The 24,011-nt window shown below is 37.5% G+C and overlaps 1 protein-coding gene across 3 annotated transcripts in view; it reads left to right on the top strand.

The window, feature by feature from the left end:
* Window positions 1-24,011, top strand: part of gas7a (growth arrest-specific 7a) — a 187,504-nt gene that overhangs the window by 35,168 nt on the left and 128,325 nt on the right. For all 3 annotated transcript variants that reach the window (XR_008836300.1, XM_056454149.1, XM_056454148.1), the window contains exons 3-5: window positions 6,395-6,484; window positions 9,909-10,021; window positions 12,684-12,758. Coding sequence is in view for 2 of the 3 variants with exons in the window: in XM_056454149.1 (XP_056310124.1) it covers window positions 6,395-6,484; window positions 9,909-10,021; window positions 12,684-12,758 (278 nt within the window). In the remaining variant the exon portion in view is untranslated. The remainder of the gene's footprint in view (window positions 1-6,394; window positions 6,485-9,908; window positions 10,022-12,683; window positions 12,759-24,011) is intronic.

Genomic DNA, 24,011 nt, shown 5'->3' with positions numbered 1-24,011 from the left:
TTTGTACTAATTGAAGTTTGTTAATAGAGGATGCTGGGCAGCCAGCAAACAGAGCATTACAGTAGTCCAGCCTAGAAGTCATAAAAGCATGGACTAGCTTTTCTGCATCTGAGATGGATAGCATACTTAGTAACTTAGCAATATTTGGTCCAGTCCAGTTGTGGTTTCTTAATAATAGGCTTAATAACAACTAACTTGTAAGGATTTGGAACATGGCCTAAAGATAAAGAAGAGTTGATAACTATAAGAAGAGGTTCTCCTATAACAGGTAGCAATTCTTTCTGTAATTTTGTTGGAATTGGATCCAACATACACGTAGCTGGTTTAGAACTATTTATAATTTTATCTAGCTCTTCCTGTTCTATGATTTTGAAGCACTGTAGGTTATTTTGATTCGGTGGGATGTTTACTGGATCTGAAGTATAAGGCATGCAGAAAGTTTAATATCTCCTATTTTCTTCTAAGCCTTCTATTTTATCACTGAAAAAATTCATGAAGTCTTCACTACTAATTTGCGGTGGAACATTTTGTTCCAAAGATGACCGATTATTTGTTAATTTAGCTATGGTGTTAAATAAGAATCTAGGATTGTTATGATTATTTTCTATCAGTTTGCGGAGGTGCTCAGCCCTGGCAGATTACTGTCTTTGTACGCAATTCTAAAAATTTCTAAATTAGTTTTTTTTCCATTTACGTTCCAGGGCATGGGTTGCTGTATTGAGAGCGCAGGTATGAATATTATATCATGGTGTAGTTTTATTCTCTCTAGCCTTTTTTTAGTTTGATGGTGTAGGACTCAAATGGTCAATTGCATGTTCAAAAATTGACAGAGACCTGAGTTGAAAATTAAGAAGTTTTATTTTGAATGCAAGAAGTTAGAGAGTACCAGTTCTGCGCAGGAGAGATGTAATTTCAATTCAGCTCTGGTCTCCTTTAGGCTTTCCTTCATGTTTTATAATGTCTTTCACACACTATCTAATCTCACCCTATTGACATGATGTCATCTTGGCAGTTGGACCATTCAGCAACCAAATGTTCCTCTTTCTGGTATCATCTCTTGACAGTTGGCCTTGACGTCGACTAGGCAAATGTTTAAGAGCACGAACACACAGTTCATACATTTCAGAGCTCTCTGCATTTTACATACACCCATGCTCGATAACAGGCAGATTGCTGAGAGCAGCCCATCAACTCTTCTCTTATGCACATATGGCATTTAACTCCTCAGAAAAAGAAACCCCTTTATGTCTGTATTTATTAGTAAATGTTAACAAAGCCTAACAATAAAAAATGCTATCCTTCAATGGGTGCCACAGTATTTAGAGTGCTAGTAAAGATGGCATCCATACTGCTGGTTACTACATCAAGGTCATTTGCGTTTGTGGGAGCATTTCGAAATAGAGAAAGATCAGGTAGGTTATTTATAAATTCATCTTTGGTGGATGGAACAATAGTTCTACTAGGACGATATATCGGAGCGGATCTGCTAATTTCAGGTAAACACAACTTATATAGTAAGAGGTAGTGGTCTGTAATGTCATCACTTTGTGGTATAATGTCTACATCAATGACCTCAATTCCATAAGACAGAATTAGATCTAGTGTATGCTTTAAGCGATGGGTTGGACCAATAACATTTTGCTTTATCCCTAGTGAATGTAGTAAGTCCATAAACACGAGGCCTAATGTGTCGTTAGCGTCATCTATGTGGATGTTAAAGTATCCTACAATTAGTATTTTATCAGTTTTAACTAGTAAGTCAGAAATAAAATCAGAAAACTCTTTTAGAAAATTGACATAGGGTCCTGAGGGTCTATATGTGGTGATTAGAGCGAGAGATAAGCATAACATTAAGCATAACATTAAGCGCTAATACTTCAAAGGAGCTAAACATAAGTTCGTTTCTCTGATTAACATTAAGAATATCACTATAGATTGATGCAACTCCACCACCACGACCAGTTTAAAATGTACATTAGTACTTAAAGCCTCCAAGATGAACTGTCACCCCATTCTGAGGTCAAGAGCACTCTGAAGCAGGTTTTCATTCTGGATGTCTCCATACATTGCTGCATTTATCTTTCCCTCTATCCTGACTAGTCTTCCAGTTCCTGCGGCTTCAAAACATCCCCACAGCATGATGCTGCCACCACCATGCTTCACTGTAGGGATGGTATAGGCCTTTTTCACACTTCCTGGTTCCGGTAAGCGAAACGGCGGACTACAACATCCGGTTCCAATGAAACAGAGTGAGATAGAATGGCAGAGTCGTCTCGTCGCTGTTATTGCAGCGTTCCCGGCTGCTCCAGCTTAAAAAAAACAACATCCTTACCTCAGTTTCTACGAAAAGACACAGGACAGAGGAAACCATGGGTGAAATTAATTAGACGGAATGAATGTCCTTCATTTCAAGTGATATGCCAGAGTACGCTCATGTGCAGTATGCACTTCAAAGCGGAAATCATTATGTTTTATCAAATATTGGTGGTCTTAGTTTTATTTAGATGTGAAATTATAATATAGACAAAATTCCAGTTAAGTTATCTGCCTTCTGTAAGTGCTCCTATCAAGGTCTTTAATATATAAGCATAATTTCCCCCACATTGGAATAATAGACAACTAATACAAATGCTATTTTTTTACAACAAAATTAATTTGGTTAGTCAGTTTTATAATAAAGATGGTATACTTTTCTTACAATGAATTCCTTTCTCATCACAGTATTATTGTAGTAGTTATTGGTTAAACTTTTTCAGAGACCCATATGTTATTTAGTGGTATTAATCAAGACCATCGTCTTTTGATTTTACTAAATCTTATGTTGGCAAAACTTGTTTTACAGTAAATACCAAGAGTAATAATAGAGCTTTTCAAGCTCTTTTCCAAAAAGAAATCACTACTGTTCCTTATATACAATTTTCTTGAATGTCTTTATTAAAGGGTGACTTGATTTGCTGAAAAAAGTGTGGCTGTTACCACAGAAATATCAGGTTAGAAACAAAATTAAAGAAATATCCTATAAACTTCTCCACAGATTTTATCCAGCAAAACATTATTTACAAAAATGTAAAAGTGGAATTGATGTAAATTGTATTTCTGTAATGAATACGAGGAGATGGTTTTATACTTATTTCGGCATTATACATACTCAGTCAAAAGAAAGAGCTGCAAACAATTATTAACAATTTTCAGTGTTCAAAATCTCTTTCATCATTGTGGGAAAATGTACTTTTGGCTTTACTGTCTAATTTACTAATAAGCAACCAAATTTTAAGGTACTGATCACTGAAATATGCTTGTATATAACCAGCATCAGCGACTCTTTAAACAAGAAAGCCTACCCACTTTAAAAAACTGTGAACTCTATAATGTATTTATTTAATTATTACATATGTACATCTTGTATATTTGTATTTTATTTATAATTACCCCCTGGCATGTATATTTTTTTGTGTTGTAAAATGTTATTTGCTGTTCTTTAAATAAATAATAAAAACATTCAAAGCAGATGAAAAAAATGAACTGGAACATGAACTAACTTTAACCTGAAGATTCAGAAACACACCCTATACGCTACAGATGGACTGTTTTGAAGATATTGCTTTAACATTTACAAATTTAGTAATTAGTGTTAAACTGAAGTGCTTTAATAGAATCGTATTCAAACACTGAACACAACAACAAATATCTTTATTTTTTCCGGCGAGTTGGAGCTAAATTATGTTTCCAGACTTGAGTAAACCTTATGAGCATTAAGCAACCTGTCATTACGGGGCTCCTCGTTCTTTCGCATTGACCGATAGCAACTCGCCTGTATCTGACCCTGAATACAAAGGAAGGAGGGGGTTAGCACAGCTTACGGACAACTACTAACATAAAACTAATCCTGCTGGATGTTTAATAGTTATTTTTGCTAACGAATGGCTTGAGTTAGCAGATCTTATGCTGTTGGCTGCGCACATTACTGTAACCTAACGTTGCAAATGCTTCGTGTAGGACACATTTTCTGCACAAATTCCTTTTAAATGCTGATTTATTTAGGCTATATCAGTTCATTAACCAAGCAAACAACCTGTTCTTGTCCAAATTAAGGTAAAGTTGACAGTGAAAATGTCATCCGATGTCCTAAGGCTGTCATGTTTCTGCGACTGTAAGCGAAACCGGAATTAGCTCGGCATTGCTTCGGAGGGCGCTTCCGGTATTCAATTCCGCTGTGAAAAAGGTCTATTAGCCTGGTGATGAGCGGTGCCTGGTTTTCTCTAAATGTAACGCCTGGAATTCAATCCAAAGAATTCGATTTTAGTCTCATCAGAACAGAGGATTTTGTTTCCTATGGTCTGGAAGTCCTTCAGATGCCTTTTGGCAAATTCCAGGCAGGAAGTGGTTGCCGTCTGGCCACTCTATCATACAGGCCTGATTAGTGGATTGCTGCACAGATGGTTGTCGTTTTGTAAGGTTCTCCTCTCTCCACAGAAGAACACTGGAAATCAGACAGAATGACCATCGGGTTATTGATCACCTCCCTGACCAAGGCCCTTCTCTCCCAATCACTTAGCTTAGATAGCCGGCCAGCTCTAGGAAGAGACCTGGTGGTTCCAAACATCTTCCACTCATGGATGATGGAAACCACTGTGCTCATTGGAACTTTTAGAGCATCAGATTTTTTTCTGTAACCTTCCCCAGGTTTGTGCCTCAAGACAATCCTGTCTCAGCAGTCTACAGACAATTCCTTTGTCTTAATGCTTGGTTTGTGCTTTGTCATGCTTCAACCCTGGGACCTTATAGTTACCGACTCGGTCCCAGTCATTCCCCTCACTGGCCAGCAGAGGTCACCATCCCCGGACTTTTAAGCATTACACCATCCATCTAAACTGATTGTGCACACACCTGAACTGAATCTAGTTAACGACCCACGCTTCCTATATAAGCCACACTCAAACACCAGTTCATTGCGAAGTCTTGTTTAGCCCCGGCCAGCATTACTGAGCGTTCTTTCCTGTCTGATCTTCTGAGAATAACCCCGGACTGTTTCTGACTCTGAGTTGCCTTCTACCTGCCCACGACCCTTGCTTTATACACGGACTGAACCACGCTGCCTGCCCTCGACCCAAGCCTGTCTAACGGATTCTGAACCACTCCGCCTGCCACTGATCTATGCCTGGTAAATCACTCTGTGTCTGTCAGCCGCCAGCCCCAAGACCATTATTGATTACTGTTGATGTGTGTTCACACTTTAGTGCGTATTGGATGTTTGTGTTTGACTGTGACTAATAAATACTGCATAATGGATCCCTCCATGTCAGTCTCCTCGTTACACTTTTATATAGACAGGTGTATGCATTTTCAAATCATGTACAATCAACTGAATTTACCACAGGTGAACTCTAATTAAGCTGCTGAAACATCTGTGGAACGATCAGTAGAAACAGTATGTACCTGAGCTTAATTTAGAGCTTCATGGCAAAGGCTGTGAATACTTATGTACATGTGATTTTTCAGGTTTTTTATTAAATTTCAAAAATCTTTTTTTACATGGTTATTATGGGTATTGTGTGTAGAGTTTTGAGGAAATAAATGAATATAATCCATTTTGGAATAAGGGTGTAACTTGGAAAAATTACTTTCTGGATGCACTGTAGCAATAGCAATATGGATAACAAAGAAAAATCATGGTGTACATTTCTGTAATGCTAAAGTGATGTTCATAATATTAGTAGCTAATAAACTTAACACTGAATTGGTATATTTTGCAGTCCTGTAAATATATTCAGCAAATTGTGGTGTATAAAAAATGTTTAGATGTTTTATCCCAAGTCTTCTGGAAATCACACGTCTCCCCCCTGGTCCTCAAATATGTTGCGCGCATCCCTCCATGCTTATCAAATACATTGCGCACCCTTTTGTGTACTGTTTATGACGGGATTTTGGTTCTGAACTTCTGAAAGTCACCATTGTCTAATAATTGGAGATTTGCAATGGAGATTGTTACCTGGAGCTATTCTGTAAATGTCACAAAGTCTTTGTGATTCATCAAGATAAATTGTATGTATTTTGTTTTCAAAAGGAATATGTTTTTTATGCTTGTATGCAATGTGCTATATTGACACCTTGATTTATTATCTTAAACAATTTTTCTTTTTTTCAAATATTTTAATGAGAGTTATTCAATGGAAGTTTTTATTTATAGGTTGAAGTTTTCAAGGAGTCGAACGTATCAGTGTCAACTGTTTATTTTGTTTTATGTCAAAATGTCAACTTATTCCCCAAGAAAGGACCAAAATTATCAGGTGTATTGGATTGATTTAAATGCAGTATTTTTTTTATGTTGTTTAGTCCAGAATTTCTCACACACACACACTGTTTACTGACCTCCCTGTGTTTTATCTCACCTCAGATCAACTGCGTCACATTCCCTGTGTCCACATCCACACCGGAGCAGCAGCTTCTCAAGCCCAATGAATGGAGCTACTGCGACTATTTTTGGGTGAGTGACAGAGAAACTGATAAGTGAGAGGACTGATGCAATACCAGTGCAGACAATAAAAAAAATAATTACAGCAAACTTTATATAAAATTTTATACATGCATGACCATATATTGTCAAATATTAGTAATTTAGGAAGATAAATAAAGCTCACAATTGCCAATAAAAAATGGTTTAAGTAATAACTTAAGAACAAGAATCTCCTTATGTAGTTACACACTTTACTTTAACGTCTTATCAACAACCGTGTACTAATATTTAGGTCACACTTTATTTTGATGGTCTCCTTGTAGATAGACCATAATTAAATTTACAAGTTCATATCTGCTAACTCAAGCAATTATTACAATGTCTACAACATGTAAACATCTGTTAAACTTGTGTTCAGTGAATTGTTAGCAATGTGTTGAGAAGATTACCAGTTTAGGTTGTAATCGATGTTTAATAGTGTATTAGTAGACAAGCAAAAAATTCTCAACAAGTTTTCAGTATTTATATATTTCAAGACAATTTTCACAGTATGTCTGATAACATTTTTTCTTTTGGAGAAAGTGTTATTTGTTTTATTTTGGCAAGAATAAAAGCTGTTTTTGATATTTTAAAATCCCTTTTAAGGTAAAAATTATTAGCCCATTTAAGCTATATTTTTTCCAATAGTCTACAGAAGAAACCATTGTCATACAATAACTTGCCTAATTACCCCAACTTGCCTAGTTAACCTAATTAACCTAATTAAGCCTTTAAATGTCACTTTAAGCTGTATAAAAGTGTCTTGAAAAAATATCTAGTAAAATATTATTTATTGTCATCATGGCAAAGATAAAATAAATCAGTTATTAGAAATGAGTTATTAAAACTATTATGTTTAGAAATGTGTTGAAAAAAATCTCTCCGTTAAACAGAAATTGAGGAAAAAATCAACAGGGGGGCTAATAATTCAGACTTTAACTGTATATATATATATATATATATATATATATATATATATATATATATATATATATATATATATATATATATATATATATATATCTATATATATGTAGCAAAATAAAATACTGTATTTTCATTCATTAATTTTTTTCGGCTTTTTGTCTGGGAAACATCCATACATATTCACTCACACTCATACACTAAAGACACTTTTAGCTTACCCAATTCATTGATATATGATTAGTTTATCTTAATTTTTCAATATATCTAGTTTTTTTTTGCAGTTAAAATATTTTATACTTAATGTAAAAACATGATTTCTGGAAACTACTAAAATCTACAAATAATGTTTTTTTTTTTGCAAATGTACTCTTTAATGCACAACATAAAACATGATATCCACTCTAACACAGTCAAAGAGTCAGTCCACAGGACTCTCTGACTAATGGTGTGTCATCTCATTCATTACCAGTTTGGCTAGTTGTGCTCCAGCTAATGCGGCACAAAGCTCCAGATAAGGCATGTACTTCTGCCTCTTTGGAGCAACTCTTGATTTAGCCATTATGAAGGGAACATGAATGTCACCGTCATGCTGAACAACGAAATCTACAACTGCCCCATATGCCTTTTCAGTAGTGTCGCAGAACACATGGAGGGAAATGTTCTGTTCTGCTGTAGTTGCAGAGGCTGTTTGGTAGCAGTGAGGAATGAATACTGCTCTAAGGTGTTCTACCTCTTTTTCACACTTTATTCAGGCCACTTTAAGGGTTGGCGGTAAATATGGGTCATCCCATTCTCTCTTTTTTGCCCACAACTGTTGGATGATTGCCCTAGCCCTTGTGGTGAAGGGTAATATAATTCCCAATGGGTCATACTGAGATGCCAACACCTAATAGGCTGTTCTCATAGTCAGTGCTCCATGTTCAATGAGCCGGTCATGATATCCAAGGGTATCGGTTGCACAGTTCCCCTGAAGCCTTAATTTGGGCTCCATCATGCGTCAACATGGGTTTGAACTAACTCTGTGGCTGGGGAGTGGGCTTCAGGAGAAAGATGAGCGACAATGGCTGGGTGACTAAAAGCCCACTGTCAGAGATCAAATCTTCCCTTGGCTAACATGCTGCATAGTTGGTCCATGGTTTGTTTGGCAGCAGCAACAGTAGGAAAACTGGTGAGGCAATTGTCCACATAGAAACTCTGGTGTACTATTTTATGTAACCCTGGATAATTAGTTTCAGAATTGGGAGCATGATGTTGCAGAGCGAAGATGGCACAGCACGGGCTGCTTGTGGTCTAGAATGGTAGAACCTGACGTTCATACACGTCAGGGGGATTCTCACTCAGAAGGTCTCTCCAGATAAATCGGAGAAAGGGTCTAACCTTCGGAAGGAGCCAAACTTGAGGGAACATACCCTTAATATCTGCAGCTACAGCAACATGATGCTGTCGGAAGCATAGCATGACATCCAGCAGTGAAGATCCAAGTGTGGGACCAGGCAGAAGTTGATAATTTAGAGATAGACCTTGATGTTTGAATAAACAATTAAAAACCAGTCTGGGTTTATTGTTATGGCTCACCAGATGTTGCCATAATTGTTTCCACATTTCTGTAGAGAAGATCATCTGGATAAGCATTGCCACACTGGTGACCGATCTGCGGGAAGCATTACTGCTCCCTGGAGAGCCCATCCAAGAGCTGTATGAACTGCTACTGGGCCCCATTTGGTGCCTTGGCAAATAAGGTCTTTGGCAGTGATGAGGTGAACTTGATCTGAACCAATGAGTACCAGCGGTACATGCTCAAGATACTTTATAATGTTTCTCTGGGTTACCTTTTGGGAAGATACCAAAGGTGACCTTTGTGCCACTTAGATGAGTGGTGTCTGGTCTGACTGTACAAAAGGCCAGAATCACCGGTTCACTTTTGAGTTGGAGCTGCTGTACAGCACTGGGCAGAATCATGGTGCGCTGTGCTCCATCATCTACACACACACACACACGCATACACACACTTGTTGTACAAATATGTTTATGGGGACTTCCGACTGACCTAATGATTTTCATACTGTACAGAATGTATGTTCTATCTCCCTACCCTTAAATTATGAGCTGTTTTCATGGGGTCACCACAAGGTCAACGTTTACTAATATTGCTATACTTGTGGGGGCATTTTGTCCCTACAACATTACAAACGCAAGATGAAATAGAGAGAGAGAGACACAGAGAGAGAGAGAGGCATATTTCATTAACATGCTGCACACACTCCCTGCATCAGGAGCCCTCACATTACATCAGTCATACCCTCCACAACCTAAACACATCCTTCACAGAGACACACACTCAGATACACCCGTGAGGGCAAACACCCCTTCCCACACACTCTGATTCATGCAAATCTATGCCGTGACTCACACAAAAACATGTGATAGCTCACGTGTTGTTGACAGTCTGCTGCTGATGGTGTGCATGATGTCTCTCTGTGCTCCGCAGGCTGATAAGAGAGACCTTCAGGGGGCCACAGTGACTGGCTTCGAGGTGCTGCTGCAGAAACAGCTGAAGGGGAAGCAGATGCAGAAAGAGATGGCAGAGTTCATCAGAGAAAGGTGGACAACCTTATGTAACACGTCACTTTCATATTAGCTTTCAGGCCTGTTGCCAGGGGGGGTTCCGGTGGTTCGAAAGACCCACCTTCCACTGACAAGGTCCAGAATTTGTCCCATGCATGAGCTAATTTGTACAATTTGGACTGCTATGCCATCATAAATAGTGAAAATAACCCATCAAAGGAAGCAAAAGTGAAAGGACATCTGACTTAAGTAAAGTCATCTTTCACTACTCACCAACCGTATTGTTGGTAAATAGGGAAAACATTTTACAAGTAACTTTTATTCCAAATCTTGTAACTTATTCTTGAAAGAACAAAATGACCAATAAAAGGTGTGAAGCACCAAAAGTTAATTTTGAAGCATATTAAAATTTATTTTAACACTAAATTAGGCTGTTGTTGTTATCCATGAATTTTCAAATGTACTTTTTTACAAAAGAGGCTAGAAAAATTGGGAAGCTCTACATTATTTTTTTATTATATAAATGGCCAAATTCTGACAAAGAAAATTTGAGTATTGGCCAATAGACTAAACCGTTTTTTTACATTTAAAACTGATTCCTCTTTTTTCCTAATGATATATCATGTGTAAAACTCATTCATTCATTTTCTTTTCAGCTTAGTCCCTTTATTAATCAGGGGTAGCCACAGAGGAATGAATCGCCAACTTATCCAGCACATGTTTTACGCAACATATGCCCTTCCAACCACAACCCATCACTGGGAAACACCCATACAGTTTTACATTCACACACACACACTACGGCCAATTTAGCTAGTTCAATTCATCTGTAGAAGTCCATCTATTAGCCCAATGACAAAACTAACAGCATGGTCAAAGGTTAAATGCATGTAAACCTTTTCTAGTGCTTCTGAAAAGAATTCTGTTATTTATTAGAATTTATTCATATTTGTTTTTCTGACTCCAATTTTAAGTGACCGTCAAATTTAGACTGTATTTCTAATTGTAAGAATGGATCACATTCATCATTTATGACTCAATTTAGAGTTTTGATTTATATCTGATCCCATTCTCTTCACGTTCATTAGACCAAACGCCGCTTAGAGTTCCATGCCCTGGGATTGCGTTTCTTCTCACGGACATTATCTCGACACTCTGAAGTTAGTTAGAGGATGTAGGGTTAACTAATACTCAAATAGTCTGGTTGCCTCCTGCTCACTCATCCTAAAAGAGTAGTTAATTTAGCAATTTCCATACAACTTTCTAATATCAGTGATTAAACGATAAAGCGATCTCCCTGCTGTCGTGCCACACTGCTTCGTACAGTCAAATGCATCTCAAAAATCGATATAATCATGTCACAAACATAATGGAAGCACAGACTCCACCTAATCTACTGGATATAAAAGATTTCAGGAGAATTCAGAATGAATCAAAACTTAACACGTTATTTTCCAGATGAAAGTGTATAATGCCAATTACAGAATCAAAAAATAAAAGGCCAATTCAGAAATGTACTACAATAATTACTCAAGGATATATCCAACAGTTATAAATGGATAAAGTACGTTGCAGCATTTAAGTCACTGATGCAAATGCTCAGAAGCTCATATACTGCAACAGAGCATCCTGGCTACAAGATCCCAAAGATTTCTCTGCACCTTTCCCTTAAATACTCAACTCAGAACAAACAGTTATAAATTCAAGACAACAAAAGCTTCAAAAGGACTCTTGCCTGGTAGTGAGTTTGAAGTGTCAACCATTTGCTGATGGAGAAGGTGAAGTAAAGGTCAAGAAGCGGGGCTCAGGGTGATTTACATAGAACAGCTGATTTCCTGATCTTCTTAGATTAGTCTTCTTAGAAGTTTATTGTTTTAGCGCCTGACAATTCTCGTGGTCTCAGCTAGAATTTTCACAACAATTCTCAGGGTTTGATATTATGGAGCCTTACACACCTATACCACATGTCTTTGGACTGTGGGGGAAACCGGAGCACCTAGAGGAAACCCACGTGGACATGGGGAGAACATGCAAACTCCGCACAGAAATGCCAACTGACCCAGCCAGGGCTTGAATCAACAAACTTCTTGCTGTGAGGTGATTACCAGGGTTCACCAGGATACATTTTCAAAATCATAAAACCATAATATTGAATGCCAAGGTTTAAAACTGGTCTACTAAAGAAGACAAAAGTGATTATTCTAATGACTTTGTGGTTTCATTATACTATGACAAAAACTGTATAGAAAAACAAAAGCTCACAAAAAACAAACAGTGACTGCAGTGTAATCATTTATTAATATTTCATTGTTATTTCATTTCTTGTATATGATTACCAGCTATTTTCGTGCACATTTTAATAAGCCTATCCCCTCAGCTCTCACAAATGAAGCCATTTGAAATGCAAAGCACATACAAAAGCATATTGCACTTTCCAAGAATAATGTTCTCCAACTTCGACATGTTTGAATTAAGGCTGTGCATACATTTTGTCCACTAATATACTGTACATGTGCAGTACAAAAAAGCATGTCCTAAAACATCTACTATATCACCATGTGCATGTTACTATATTAACTAAGTTAACTATTAGCATGACCCAAATGATGAGTATTGGCATGGTATAAAGGTCCGTCAGAATAGGAATATTTGATATAAGTCCTTCATTGACTATTTGACCACTTTCTTGATGTTTAAGGATAAAAATTGAAGAGGAATATGCCAAGAACCTTTCCAAACTCTCCATGTTCCCTATGGCAGCACAAGAGGAAGGGTAAGTCACAAGGGCATTTTAAAGTAGCTTGAATATTGGACACATGCTTATCCTTCACTTCATCACACATTTGTTAATATTACTACTATAATTGTTATTATTATTTTAATAGGGATGTTAATATCTTGTAGAGGTGATTAAAGTGTAGTAAAATGTTAACTGGTTGTTTAGGTTAGAAAATAATATACATTTAGGAGGCTGTTCTTGAAAAATTAAGCCTGACATTCTTATCAGTTTGCATTTGTCTAAAATCAATCAAGAAAAACTGACCAGACATAATTGCAGGTCTCACACTTAATTTATTTGGACATCTACAGAAGGGCAGTCTCTGAAAATGAAATCTTCAAAAGTACCAACATAATCTACTCCGAAGAGGAAAAAATAGAAAAGATGCTCAGGAGCACTCAGTAATTGGGGAAAAAAAACAGCAGTGGGGAAATTTCCAGCAACAAAAACCATCAATAGAGGAAACAGGTACAGAAGACTGCAGTTAATATAAAAAAGAAAGATGCAAAAAAATAAAGAAATAAATAGAACAAAAGGGACTTAAAACAAAAAGCCGAAACTACTTTGTAGAGAGAACAGTCTTCTTTTAAAGGCGTTATTTCAATTATGCCCGACAGGGGGCGACACCGCAGCGTACTGTATCCTGGAGTGGTACAGCCACTAGAGAGAGCGAGCGCTTCGGGGTAGGCAAGGGGCTGAAAAATGGCTCGCTGGTCTCAGGGAGGAAGAGCAGGCAAGCAGCAGGGGTAAAAACAAAACAGGAGCAGGGCTGGTGTTACGGTTTAACTGGTGTCCCTTTCCAGATGTAAGCTATTCACATTTGCAGAATGGCAGATTCGTCAATTTTTTACAGCAACAAAACATGCCCATACCAAATAAAGATTCTTATTACTTGGTGTCAGTGTCATTGTAAGCATTATTGATTTTAATGTCTGTGTAGCAGAACAGTATATAACCAAAATTAGTCTAAAAAAATAATTATAATTTACATGTCATCAATGGGATTCGAACTTGTGTAGTCAAAAGGTTCAGTACACGCATTAATCAATTTATCGATCTGAGCTACAAAGAATTACACATAAGGTAGTCAGTTTTAATACCTGTCAAAATATGCTTTGCTGTGGTTGTGGACGTTTTGTTAATTTGTTTTCCAGTTTTAAACGGAATAAAGGAAATGATGGAAACCGTTTTTCTTTTCCTTGAAAAAACAAGATTTTGGCTGGATTTTCGTTTTTTGATTTAGGGTAGGAAAAGGGATAAACGACTTCAAAATTCATTATAGACATGTAGGCAGTTTATTTAATTATAAATAAACTAAGTTTACATATTCTATCATTTGAACCACACACATAGTTAGCATGTTTACATTCATTGCGTATGTATAAATTAAATAAATATGTAACTTAGCAGTATTATTAGACAATTGCCATTAAAGTCAATTCAGAGTTCGCTGCCAAACGTCATGCTATGCACCTGACGCTGAACAAAGATAGCCATTTCCAAGCAGCACCTGCTTTGCATGATTGTTTCCGAGCAAGGCCTTTATATATATAAAAGAATAATAATAATTATTAATATTATTATTATTTTTATTATTTTTACTGTTACTGTTTTTATTATCATTTACTAGTCGTTTTTTTATTGTTTAATTTATTTTAATAGTTGTTAGCAGGACCAGAATAAGAACAAAGGCCCTGGCTAGGCTATAACAAAGGGTACCATTTGTTTTTATTTTATTTCCTCCTAATTTAATTATATATATGCTATTAGCCTATTGTAAAATATTTTGTTTGATAATTAATACTATTTTATTGCAACGCCAAAGTAGGCCTGTCTTATTATTTGTTATTTGTTGTTGTTGCTGTTATTATTATTGTAGGCTACATAATATATCTATTATTTCATTTTCTATTATTTCATTGATTTGATTAGGCTATATATATATATATATATATATATATATATATATATATATATATATATATATGTATATATACTATTGCGTGAAATAGTAAAAACAATAAAAAAGGAAGTGCATTCGGTAAAGCGCGTGATGCGCACACAAATCAGCGCACTATGCCGAATTAAGTTCTCTTTGACCTAATTCTGCTTAAACTGTAGAAAATCTTAAAAACGACAGGACTTTAATCAAGCCTTTTCTATTCGGAGGATTACTGTTATTAATAGCTTAGTCCTTATAAGTTTATAAAATACATAATACGGATCTACTGAAGAATGTACAACGCATGATCCCTGCATCAGGATCAGAGCGAAGTGTTAATAAAACCCATATATTTTATACAAGCCATAAATATAAACAAATTTAAACGTTTAAAGTAATGGAACATTATAATAAAAATCTAAACTTATAGGCTACAGGCTAAGACGACTTTTCGGAGCGTTATTACAGCGCGTGTGTCAAAGAAAAAACAAGTCTACAAGAATACAGTTGTAATACAATGTGTGTTTAATATTTTTAATAAACAAAATTTGTAAACAAAAATTGTTCCAAAAAGATACATTTTTTAACAAAATAGCCTATAGGCTATGAGGTGTATATTTTTGTTCACACAGGTCCTAGACAATGTGTGGATGGATGATTTGTTTCTCCATGAAAAATGAGGATTTCACTCACTCATTTAAAGTAAAATAGGCCAAAATGTTGTTTAGCTTGCATTAACCTGGAAGGAAAATTTACAAAAATATTAAATACAAAGGCTGGTTCATATTAAAAAGAAAACATAAGCTTTACAACAACAGATCTAAAGAATGCCTTTAGATCATGTAAATAAGCATCAAGTTTTGTTGAGGAAAGAGACTGTGCATTAGAAAAAACTGGGTGTGTCTCATTTATTGTCAAAATAATGTGCAAAAAACCCTGATTTTGCCCCTCTATCATCCCCAGGATACTTATTTTCTGATAGCACACACAATCTAAAAACGTGACTCTCGGCAATCTCTGATACAGAGAAAACCCGATCGCTTTCATCAGAGACGTTTTGAATGCATTGGTTTACTAGATGCTTGGTCTGAAAGGTTTACAGTGTTTGAGAAATATCTGATCGTAAAACCTGCTTCATTTTTTTTGTAAGGTGTTGTTTTTGTTATGGACCGATTCAAATTACTGGGGTGTGGGAGACAGAGCGCAGGCGCAATCACAATATTCAACGCAAGCCGGCGCCATATTGACTGTACCATCACTGTGACATTTATTCACATATGACAGGATGTGGTGGACTGTCATGATTTTGGCTATTGCAGGACACTAATGAATGATGCGTATCAGAGGAGATTTAGAAATGGGTATACTCAAAGCCGTGGTAAGTGGTAGGCCTATACCAGGGCTTGGGAACCTTTTTTAGCAAAGCCATTTCTGATTTTTTTTGGCAAATGCATTTTCTTAAAGAGCCACGTGACTTGATAATGTTGGTAGCATAATCTGATAGATAAAATCAGGACACTGGAACATGACGTACTCAGCGGTTACAGTAAAAAAAAACATGAAACATCACTATTTAGTTTACTAACACCACTGGCATTCAGTTCACTTCACTATTATGTGCCAAGCGAAAATGACTTACTGTCTAATCTTCAAGATGATTCGTCATGTTTCGTCATGACTTCAGATCACTTTGCGTCTGTCTCCTGATCCATTCACGCAGTTTTATGTTCTCTTGATCAGGCTTTTAATCAGATTCAACATATTCGTGTTTAAAATATATATATGATTGACTGCCTCTGGCATTTTGAAAACACGGTTATTATTTAGATAGGCCACTATGCCATTATTTATTTTCGCTGCTCACTACGCGCGAAACAACAATCACCGACCAATGAGAGTGATTGTAAATGTAAGAAAGCTGATTGGTCAAAAGTAACTACCTTTATGTGTATGCGCACACACACACTCAACACTTACTTACTACTTAACATACACGACTTACTTGCCATCTTTGAAAGGTTTCCTTTGCCTCGCAATCTTTAATGAGGCAAGCAGATCTCGCAGCATTCAAACTCCAAGATGCCCCTGTCCAAACTCCTGTCTTGCCCCTGCTGTTTTTGTCCGGTTTGCACTTTATGCTGGAGCTCACACGCCTTCTTTCGGCTTTCACTCATCTGGTACTTTGCCGCAAAAGCTGTATGATGGGTTTCAAAATTTCTCTTAAGGGAGTACTTTTTAAGGGAGACAGAAGGAAAGCCACGTATTTTGGTCAAAGAGCCACTTGTGGCTTTCTGACCACTGGCGGCCTATACCATATGCTTCAACCCGTTCACGGATTGCCTGCGTATACCCTCCAATATAGTAGGGGAGAGCAGGGCACAAAATAACACTTTTTGGTTTTGGCCAAATAATGAACAAAGTAATGGGGTTAGACAAACAATATTTTTTTACCAACAACACACAAGCCTCTCCTACAAATGAGCACTAGTTGTATGACTGCCAGACCTATGGTTTCGTGCAGTATTGCCAAAAGTGCCAGGACTAAAAATGTTACTATTATACTGGGGCAAGACAGAGGGTTAGTTGTAACAAATGCATACAAAGGCAGATTTCACACAGTTAATTTAATTTCTGTTTACTTTAAGCAGTTACTATATTCCTCAGTACTTCACTCAATTTAGTTTTTATTCTACATAACACAGTGTTTATTTATTTATTTATTTATCTATTGGATAAACACATTTGTATTTATTTGCATTATTATCAATTGTTATACAATGCATTTATTTGCATTATTAGCAATAAAATAATTTTTTTTCTATAAAAAACAAATTCTTAATATTCGTATAAGGCACATAGGTTACACCCTTTTCCAGATTTAAAGGGGACAGAGGTTACCCCATTTTTTCATATTTAATATAAGTCTTTTGTGTCCCCAGAATGTGTCTGTAAAGTCTCAGCTCAAAACACCCATAAGATTATTTATTATAGCTGTTTGAAGTGTCTGTATTATAGCTGGAAAAAGGTTGTTGCTGTTTTTTTGCACTGGGCCTTTAAGGCTAGTCCTTCCCGCCCACCGTTCCCACGTGCCTGTCAGCAACATGCCTCAATTGCCGCCCTCGGCTGCCTCAGGAATCAGATACACACACACACATATAGCGCAGACACAAACACACACACACACACACATAGCGCAGACACACACACACACACACACACACACACAGCTTAGACACACACACACATAGCGCAGACACACACACAGCGCAGACACACACACACACACACACACACACACAGAGAGAGATACAGCGCGTTAAGCTTTGCACTTTTTTTTAGTTTTGCACGCATAAGTGACATGATACTGGTAATATCCACTGCTGTATGGATATCTGTTATGTTAATGTACAAAATAAACCCGATTTAACGTGCACAAACTGATTGAAGTGTCTTCTTTTATAATTGTTCTGACACGCGGCTGTGCTGATAAAGTGAATCTGAAGTGAATCGCTGTAATTCATTACACACATGCACTGTTTTAAAACAATTCTTGATCACGTTTGATGATGATTGATGATCCTAGCAAACTGAACAGACCTTTTATTCCCGGTTGCTTTGCGCTCTTCTGGTCTTGTTGATATGATTATACACGTCACTACTGGGACATGTTATTATTCACAGCTGTCAATCGATTCGGTGGGCGGGGGGACTGCACTCCTATGTCAAGTTGTGGTTGATCTGAAAACCGCTCCAATTGGTCCACCGTTTTATGTTGTTAAATTTAAAAAAAAGGACTGGGTGTGTTTATTCATTCATTCATTCATTTTTTTTTTCGGCTTAGTCCCTTATTAATCCAGGGTCGCCACAGTGGAATGAACCGCCAACTTATCCAGCGTTTATCAACCTTACACACTCATTCACACTCATACACTACGGACAATTTAGCCTACCCAATTCACCTGTACCGCATGTCTTTGGACTGTGGGGGAAACCGGAGCACCCGGAGGAAACGTACGTGAACGCAGGGAGAACATGCAAACTCCACACAGAAACGCCAACTGACCCAGCTGAGGCTACAAGTAGAACCATTGTGTAGTGTTTTCTTCAAAACTGTCTATCTGTCACTGTGTGTTTTTTACATCTTGCAAAATGGTTTCATCTTTTAGCCTAGAAGATGCTAATCACAACAATATAAGATTTTACTTGCATACTTTCATAGATTTTTTAAAAATAAAAATATCAACTATATTAAAAAATACTTTTATGCTGCAAAAATGGTTTCTCCAGTGTTTCTCATACAAATTTCGCTGAACTTTTAAAAAATTATTGGCAAGAAGTAGTCTGCTGTGAAACCCTTGGAAGCATGCCATGGTTAACCCTGAGCAAATACCTTAAAACCCTGTGTTACATTTTACCACGCGTTACTTTGTGCCCCATGCTCCCTTACGCTCCTGATATTATCGTAATTTTTGATTGCAACTTGTAAAAAGCATTTACGTCGTTGTTCCTTTTTTTATGAGCCATTTTCCGAAGCATGAAGCACCATGTCCATAAAATGCTGAAATAGATACCTGACTTTTAATTTAACAAACACTTTATTCACGACACACACTTTGCCAATTTTAAGTTTTTAAGTAATTTTAAGCAATTTTTAAGTCAAAAGTTTACCTACAATTTGCATAGAAATAATATAGGCCAAACTCAAATTGCGTGATGCATTTAGCAGGCCTACTAGCCTAAATAAACTTTTTGCATCAGGCGTTTATACAGTATAAGCAGTATAAAAGTTTACATTTAATGTTCCTTTGAAATTTTGGTGCACCAAATTACATTTTTTTTATTATTATTTATTTTACATTATAATTTTATGCATGCAATAAATAATGCTGAATAGTTGAAAGTGTTAAAATATTCTTTACATGTATTTTATAACTATGAACTTTATTTACAAAACAAAGTGAATCATTACGAATTTGCCAAGAAATGCTCCACTTCTAATTATTTATTTTTAATCTTTATTTTTCAGCCACTGACTAGAATAATGCTTCACTATTTTATTAACAAAAAATTAAAAAATGTTTTCTTTTCCCTCCAACACATTCACAATCATTACTTTTGCAGGTGCAAGTTTTATGCGTGCGCTTGACCGTGGAATAGGCTAAGCCCATGCCGACCTATATATTCATTCATTCATTCATTTTCTTTTCGGCTTAGTCCCTTTATTAATCCAGGGTTGCCACAGCGGAATGAACCGCCAACTTATCCAGCATATGTTTTACGCAGCGGATACCCAGCTGCAACCCATCTCTGGGAAACATTCATACACACTCATTCACACACATACACACCCGTGGCTACACCCCTGGGCTGATTAGTCTGTTTTTAGAGGTATGCTCCGCGACAGACAAGGCACCTTTATTTAGCGTGAAGCCTATATAATAGTTAGATTTTTATATTTTATATAAAATATATAGGCTAGTTTATATAAACACTTCGCTCTGATCATGCAAGGACTGTAGGATGCAGGATGCAGTAATTCACCGAATGGAAAAGGCTTGATTAAAGTCCTCTCGTTTCAAATATTTTGTACAGTTTCAATTCAATTCAATTCACCTTTATTTGTATAGCACTTATACAATGTAGATTGTGTCAAAGCAGCTTCACATAAAAAGTCATAGTAAATAGTAAATAGGAACAGTGTAATTCAGTTTGTAGTGTTTAAGTTCAGTTCAGTTTAGCTCAGTTCAGTGTGGTTTAATAATCACTACTGAGAGTCCAAATATTGAAGAGCAAATCCAACGATGCGCAGCTCTATAGATCCTGAACCATGCAAGCCAGAGGCGACAGCGGAGAGGGAAAAAAACTTCACTAATGGCGGAAGTGAAGAAAAAAAACCTTGAGAGAAACCAGGCTCAGTTGGGCACAATCATTTTAATTTCTCCGCTGGCCAAACGTCTCGTGCAGAGCTGCAGACTCAGTGGCGGAGGCTGGAAGCTGGCCTCAGCGAAGACTCGTCTGTCTCTGGAGCGTCACAGGAATCAGTCTCATGTTCTCCACTCTTCCATGACCATCACAGTAGCTGCTCAGGATACGGCCTGGTCCAGGATATGGAAACCTTGGGATTATCTCGTCGTTGGGCTTGGATCGAATCAGTGACTGCATAGTCTGAGGGCCTCGGGAAGAGTATCCCCAGGTGGAAATAGAGAATAAAGAAGATAATTAGCGTAGCTGCTGTTCATAGTGTATATCAACAAGATGCAGAACCTGTGTGGAAGCCCGCTAAGTGGTGCACTAAGTGTATACTTTACTGAACAGATAGGTCTTTAACCTAGTTTTGAATTGGGAGAGTGTGTCTGAGCCTCGGACGTTATCAGGAAGGCTATTCCAGAGTTTAGGAGCTATAAATGAGAAGGCTCGACCTCCTTTACTCGACTTTGCTATTCTAGGTACTACCAGAAGCCCTAAGTTTTGAGACCTTAAAGAGCGAGTTGGATTGTAGCGAGACAGAAGATTGGTTAGATAAACAGGAGCTAGATTATTTAAAGCTTTATATGTAAGAAGCAATATTTTAAATTCAATATGAAACTTAACAGGCAGCCAGTGTAAGGAGGATAAAATTGATGTGATGTGATCAAATTTTCTAGACCTGGTAAGAACTTTGGCAGCTGCATTTTGTACTAATTGAAGTTTGTTAATAGAGGATGCTGGGCAGCCAGCAAACAGTGCATTACAGTAGTCCAGCCTAGAAGTCATAAAAGCATGGACTAGCTTTTCTGCATCTGAGATGGTTAGCATACTTCGTAACTTAGCGATATTTCTCAGATGAAAGAAAGCAGTTTTTGTGACATGGGATATGTGATTTTTAAAAGTTAAATTGCTGTCTAATATGACACCCAGATCTTTTAAAGTAGAGCTAACGCTAACTTTGTATCCCTCTAATTGTAGGTCGAGTTGTGAGATCTGCTGTGTACAGGATTTAGGCCCAATAAGTAATAATTCTGTTTTGTCTGAGTTTAAGAGAAGATAATTGTTGGTCATCCAGTCTTAAACATCTTTAATACACTCAGTTAGCTTGGACAGTTTAGACGTCTCGTCAGGTTTAGTTGAAATATATAATTGAGTATCATCTGCATAGCAGTGAAAGCTGATCCCATGTCTTCTAATAATGTCTCCCAGGGGTAGCATGTATATTGTAAACAGCAAAGGGCCTAAAACTGATCCTTGAGGCACCCAGTATTTTACTGGGCTGATTTGTGAAGGCTGTCCATTAATATTCACAAACTGGTAACGGTCTGCTAAGTATGACTTAAACCATTGTAGGGCCTGTCCCTGGACACCTGTAGACTTTAAGCGATTAATAAGGATACCATGGTCAATGGTGTCAAATGCCGCACTAAGATCGAGTAGAACTAATAGCGAGATGCACCCTTGGTCAGCAGCTAAGAGTAAATCGTTGGTTATTTTCACTAATGCAGTTTCTGTACTGTGATGAGCTCTGAAATTTAAGCAGAATTAGCTCAAAGAGAGCTTAATTCGGCATAGTGAGCTGATTTCTGTGCGCATCGCGCGCTTTACTGAACACACTTCACCTTTTTTATTATTTCATGCAATAGTAAATGCATAACATAAAATGAAAACAGTTGGCAGCACCGAAAAGTAGCATGTTATGCAATATTTATATGTGAGCAGGGCCCACTGTAGCACTGTAACATATAATTTTTTCAAGAAGAGCAAATGTCCAGTTATTAGCGCAACGCACAGACAGCGAGCTGAACTACTAGCCATTATTTATTATCAACTATAAGTATGTGTTTAATTAGGAGAAGCACTTTAGCAATCAAGAGCAACACCGTGTAAGTACATTTAGACTTGTTTTCAGTTGATGTGTATGGTTAGAGAACACTTAGACTTGTTTTCAGCTGGTTGTGTATAATTGTAGGACATTTAAACATTTTTTCAGCTATCTGTGTATGGTACTAGAAAGTTTACCCACTGTTTCCTTGGTTACTGTAAGAGCTTGTGTGTCGAGCACGGACGGTTTCGGGTGTTTTTACTCTCGCGCCGTATCCAGCTGAGCTCAATCAGCAAAACGCTCAGGGGTGTATATAAGCAGCTAGTCTCACCGCGGTGGCGGCAGCCTCGTGTGAAGGCCGCCCCGTGTGAGGACAGATGAGAGTAAAGACCATCGACTCTACCTGCGCGACTCCACCGAACAAAGACACAGACAAAGCACTTGAGTACTTTTTACTTTATTACTTTACTTTATCTCTGCATTCATTATTGTTTTCCTTGCACTTTTATTATGTGTTTACTAATTCCTGTTGTTACTAACACTCGCAAAGCATGGGGGGTACGCTGCAGGCGTAATCCTCACAACCTTCGATCAATACATGTATCTGCTATTTCACAACTCTCTCTCACTCCGTGGGCCTCTGGAATTGTCAATCAGATTTTATTACCTCCATAGCTACTCATTCTGACTATAATCTCATGGCTCTAACTGAGACCTGGTTGAGACAGGAGTACACTGCTACACATGCAGCTCTTTCTACTAATTTCTCTTTTTCCCACACTCCTCGTCAGACAGGGAGAGGGGGTGGGACTGGACTACTGATTTCCAAAGAATGGAAATTCACTCAGAGACCGTCCCTGCCAAAAATCAGCTCCTTTGAATTCCATGCAGTCACCATTATCCACCCCTTCTACATAAATATGGTTGTCATCTACCGCCCACCGGGTACATTAGGTCACTTCTTAGATGAACTGGATGTTCTCCTTTCATCTTTTTCTGATTATGACACTCCCTTGTTGGTGTTAGATGACTTTAACATTCACATTGAAAGACCTCAAGCTGCTGACTTCCAGACTCTGCTTGCCTCTTTTGACCTCAAAAGAGCACCTACTTCTGCCACTCACAAATTAGGTAATCAGCTAGATCTTATTTACACTCGACATTGCTTCGCTGATCAAACACTAGTAACTCCACTACAAACATCGGATCATTTCCTTCTGTCTCTCAACATCCACATTATTTCGGATCTGCCACACACTCCAACTCTAGTTGCCTTTCGCAGAAACCTACGCTCTCTCTCACCCAATAGACTATCCACCATTGTTTCAGACTCTCTTCCTCCATCTTGCAAACTCTCTGCACTTGATACGAACAGTGCCACTGATACACTCTGCTCCACACTAGCATCATGTCTAGACAGACTATGTCTTCTTACATCCAGGCCAGCCTGTGCCAGTCCTCCTGCACCCTGCCTCTCTGATGTTCTCTGTGATTATCGCTCAAAACTTCGGCC

The sequence above is a fragment of the Danio aesculapii genome, chromosome 3, assembly GCF_903798145.1.
Source record: "Danio aesculapii chromosome 3, fDanAes4.1, whole genome shotgun sequence".
Taxonomy (NCBI): domain Eukaryota; kingdom Metazoa; phylum Chordata; class Actinopteri; order Cypriniformes; family Danionidae; genus Danio; species Danio aesculapii.
The sequence above is the reverse complement of the archived record's forward strand: the minus strand, read 5'-3'. Positions and strand labels throughout refer to the sequence as shown.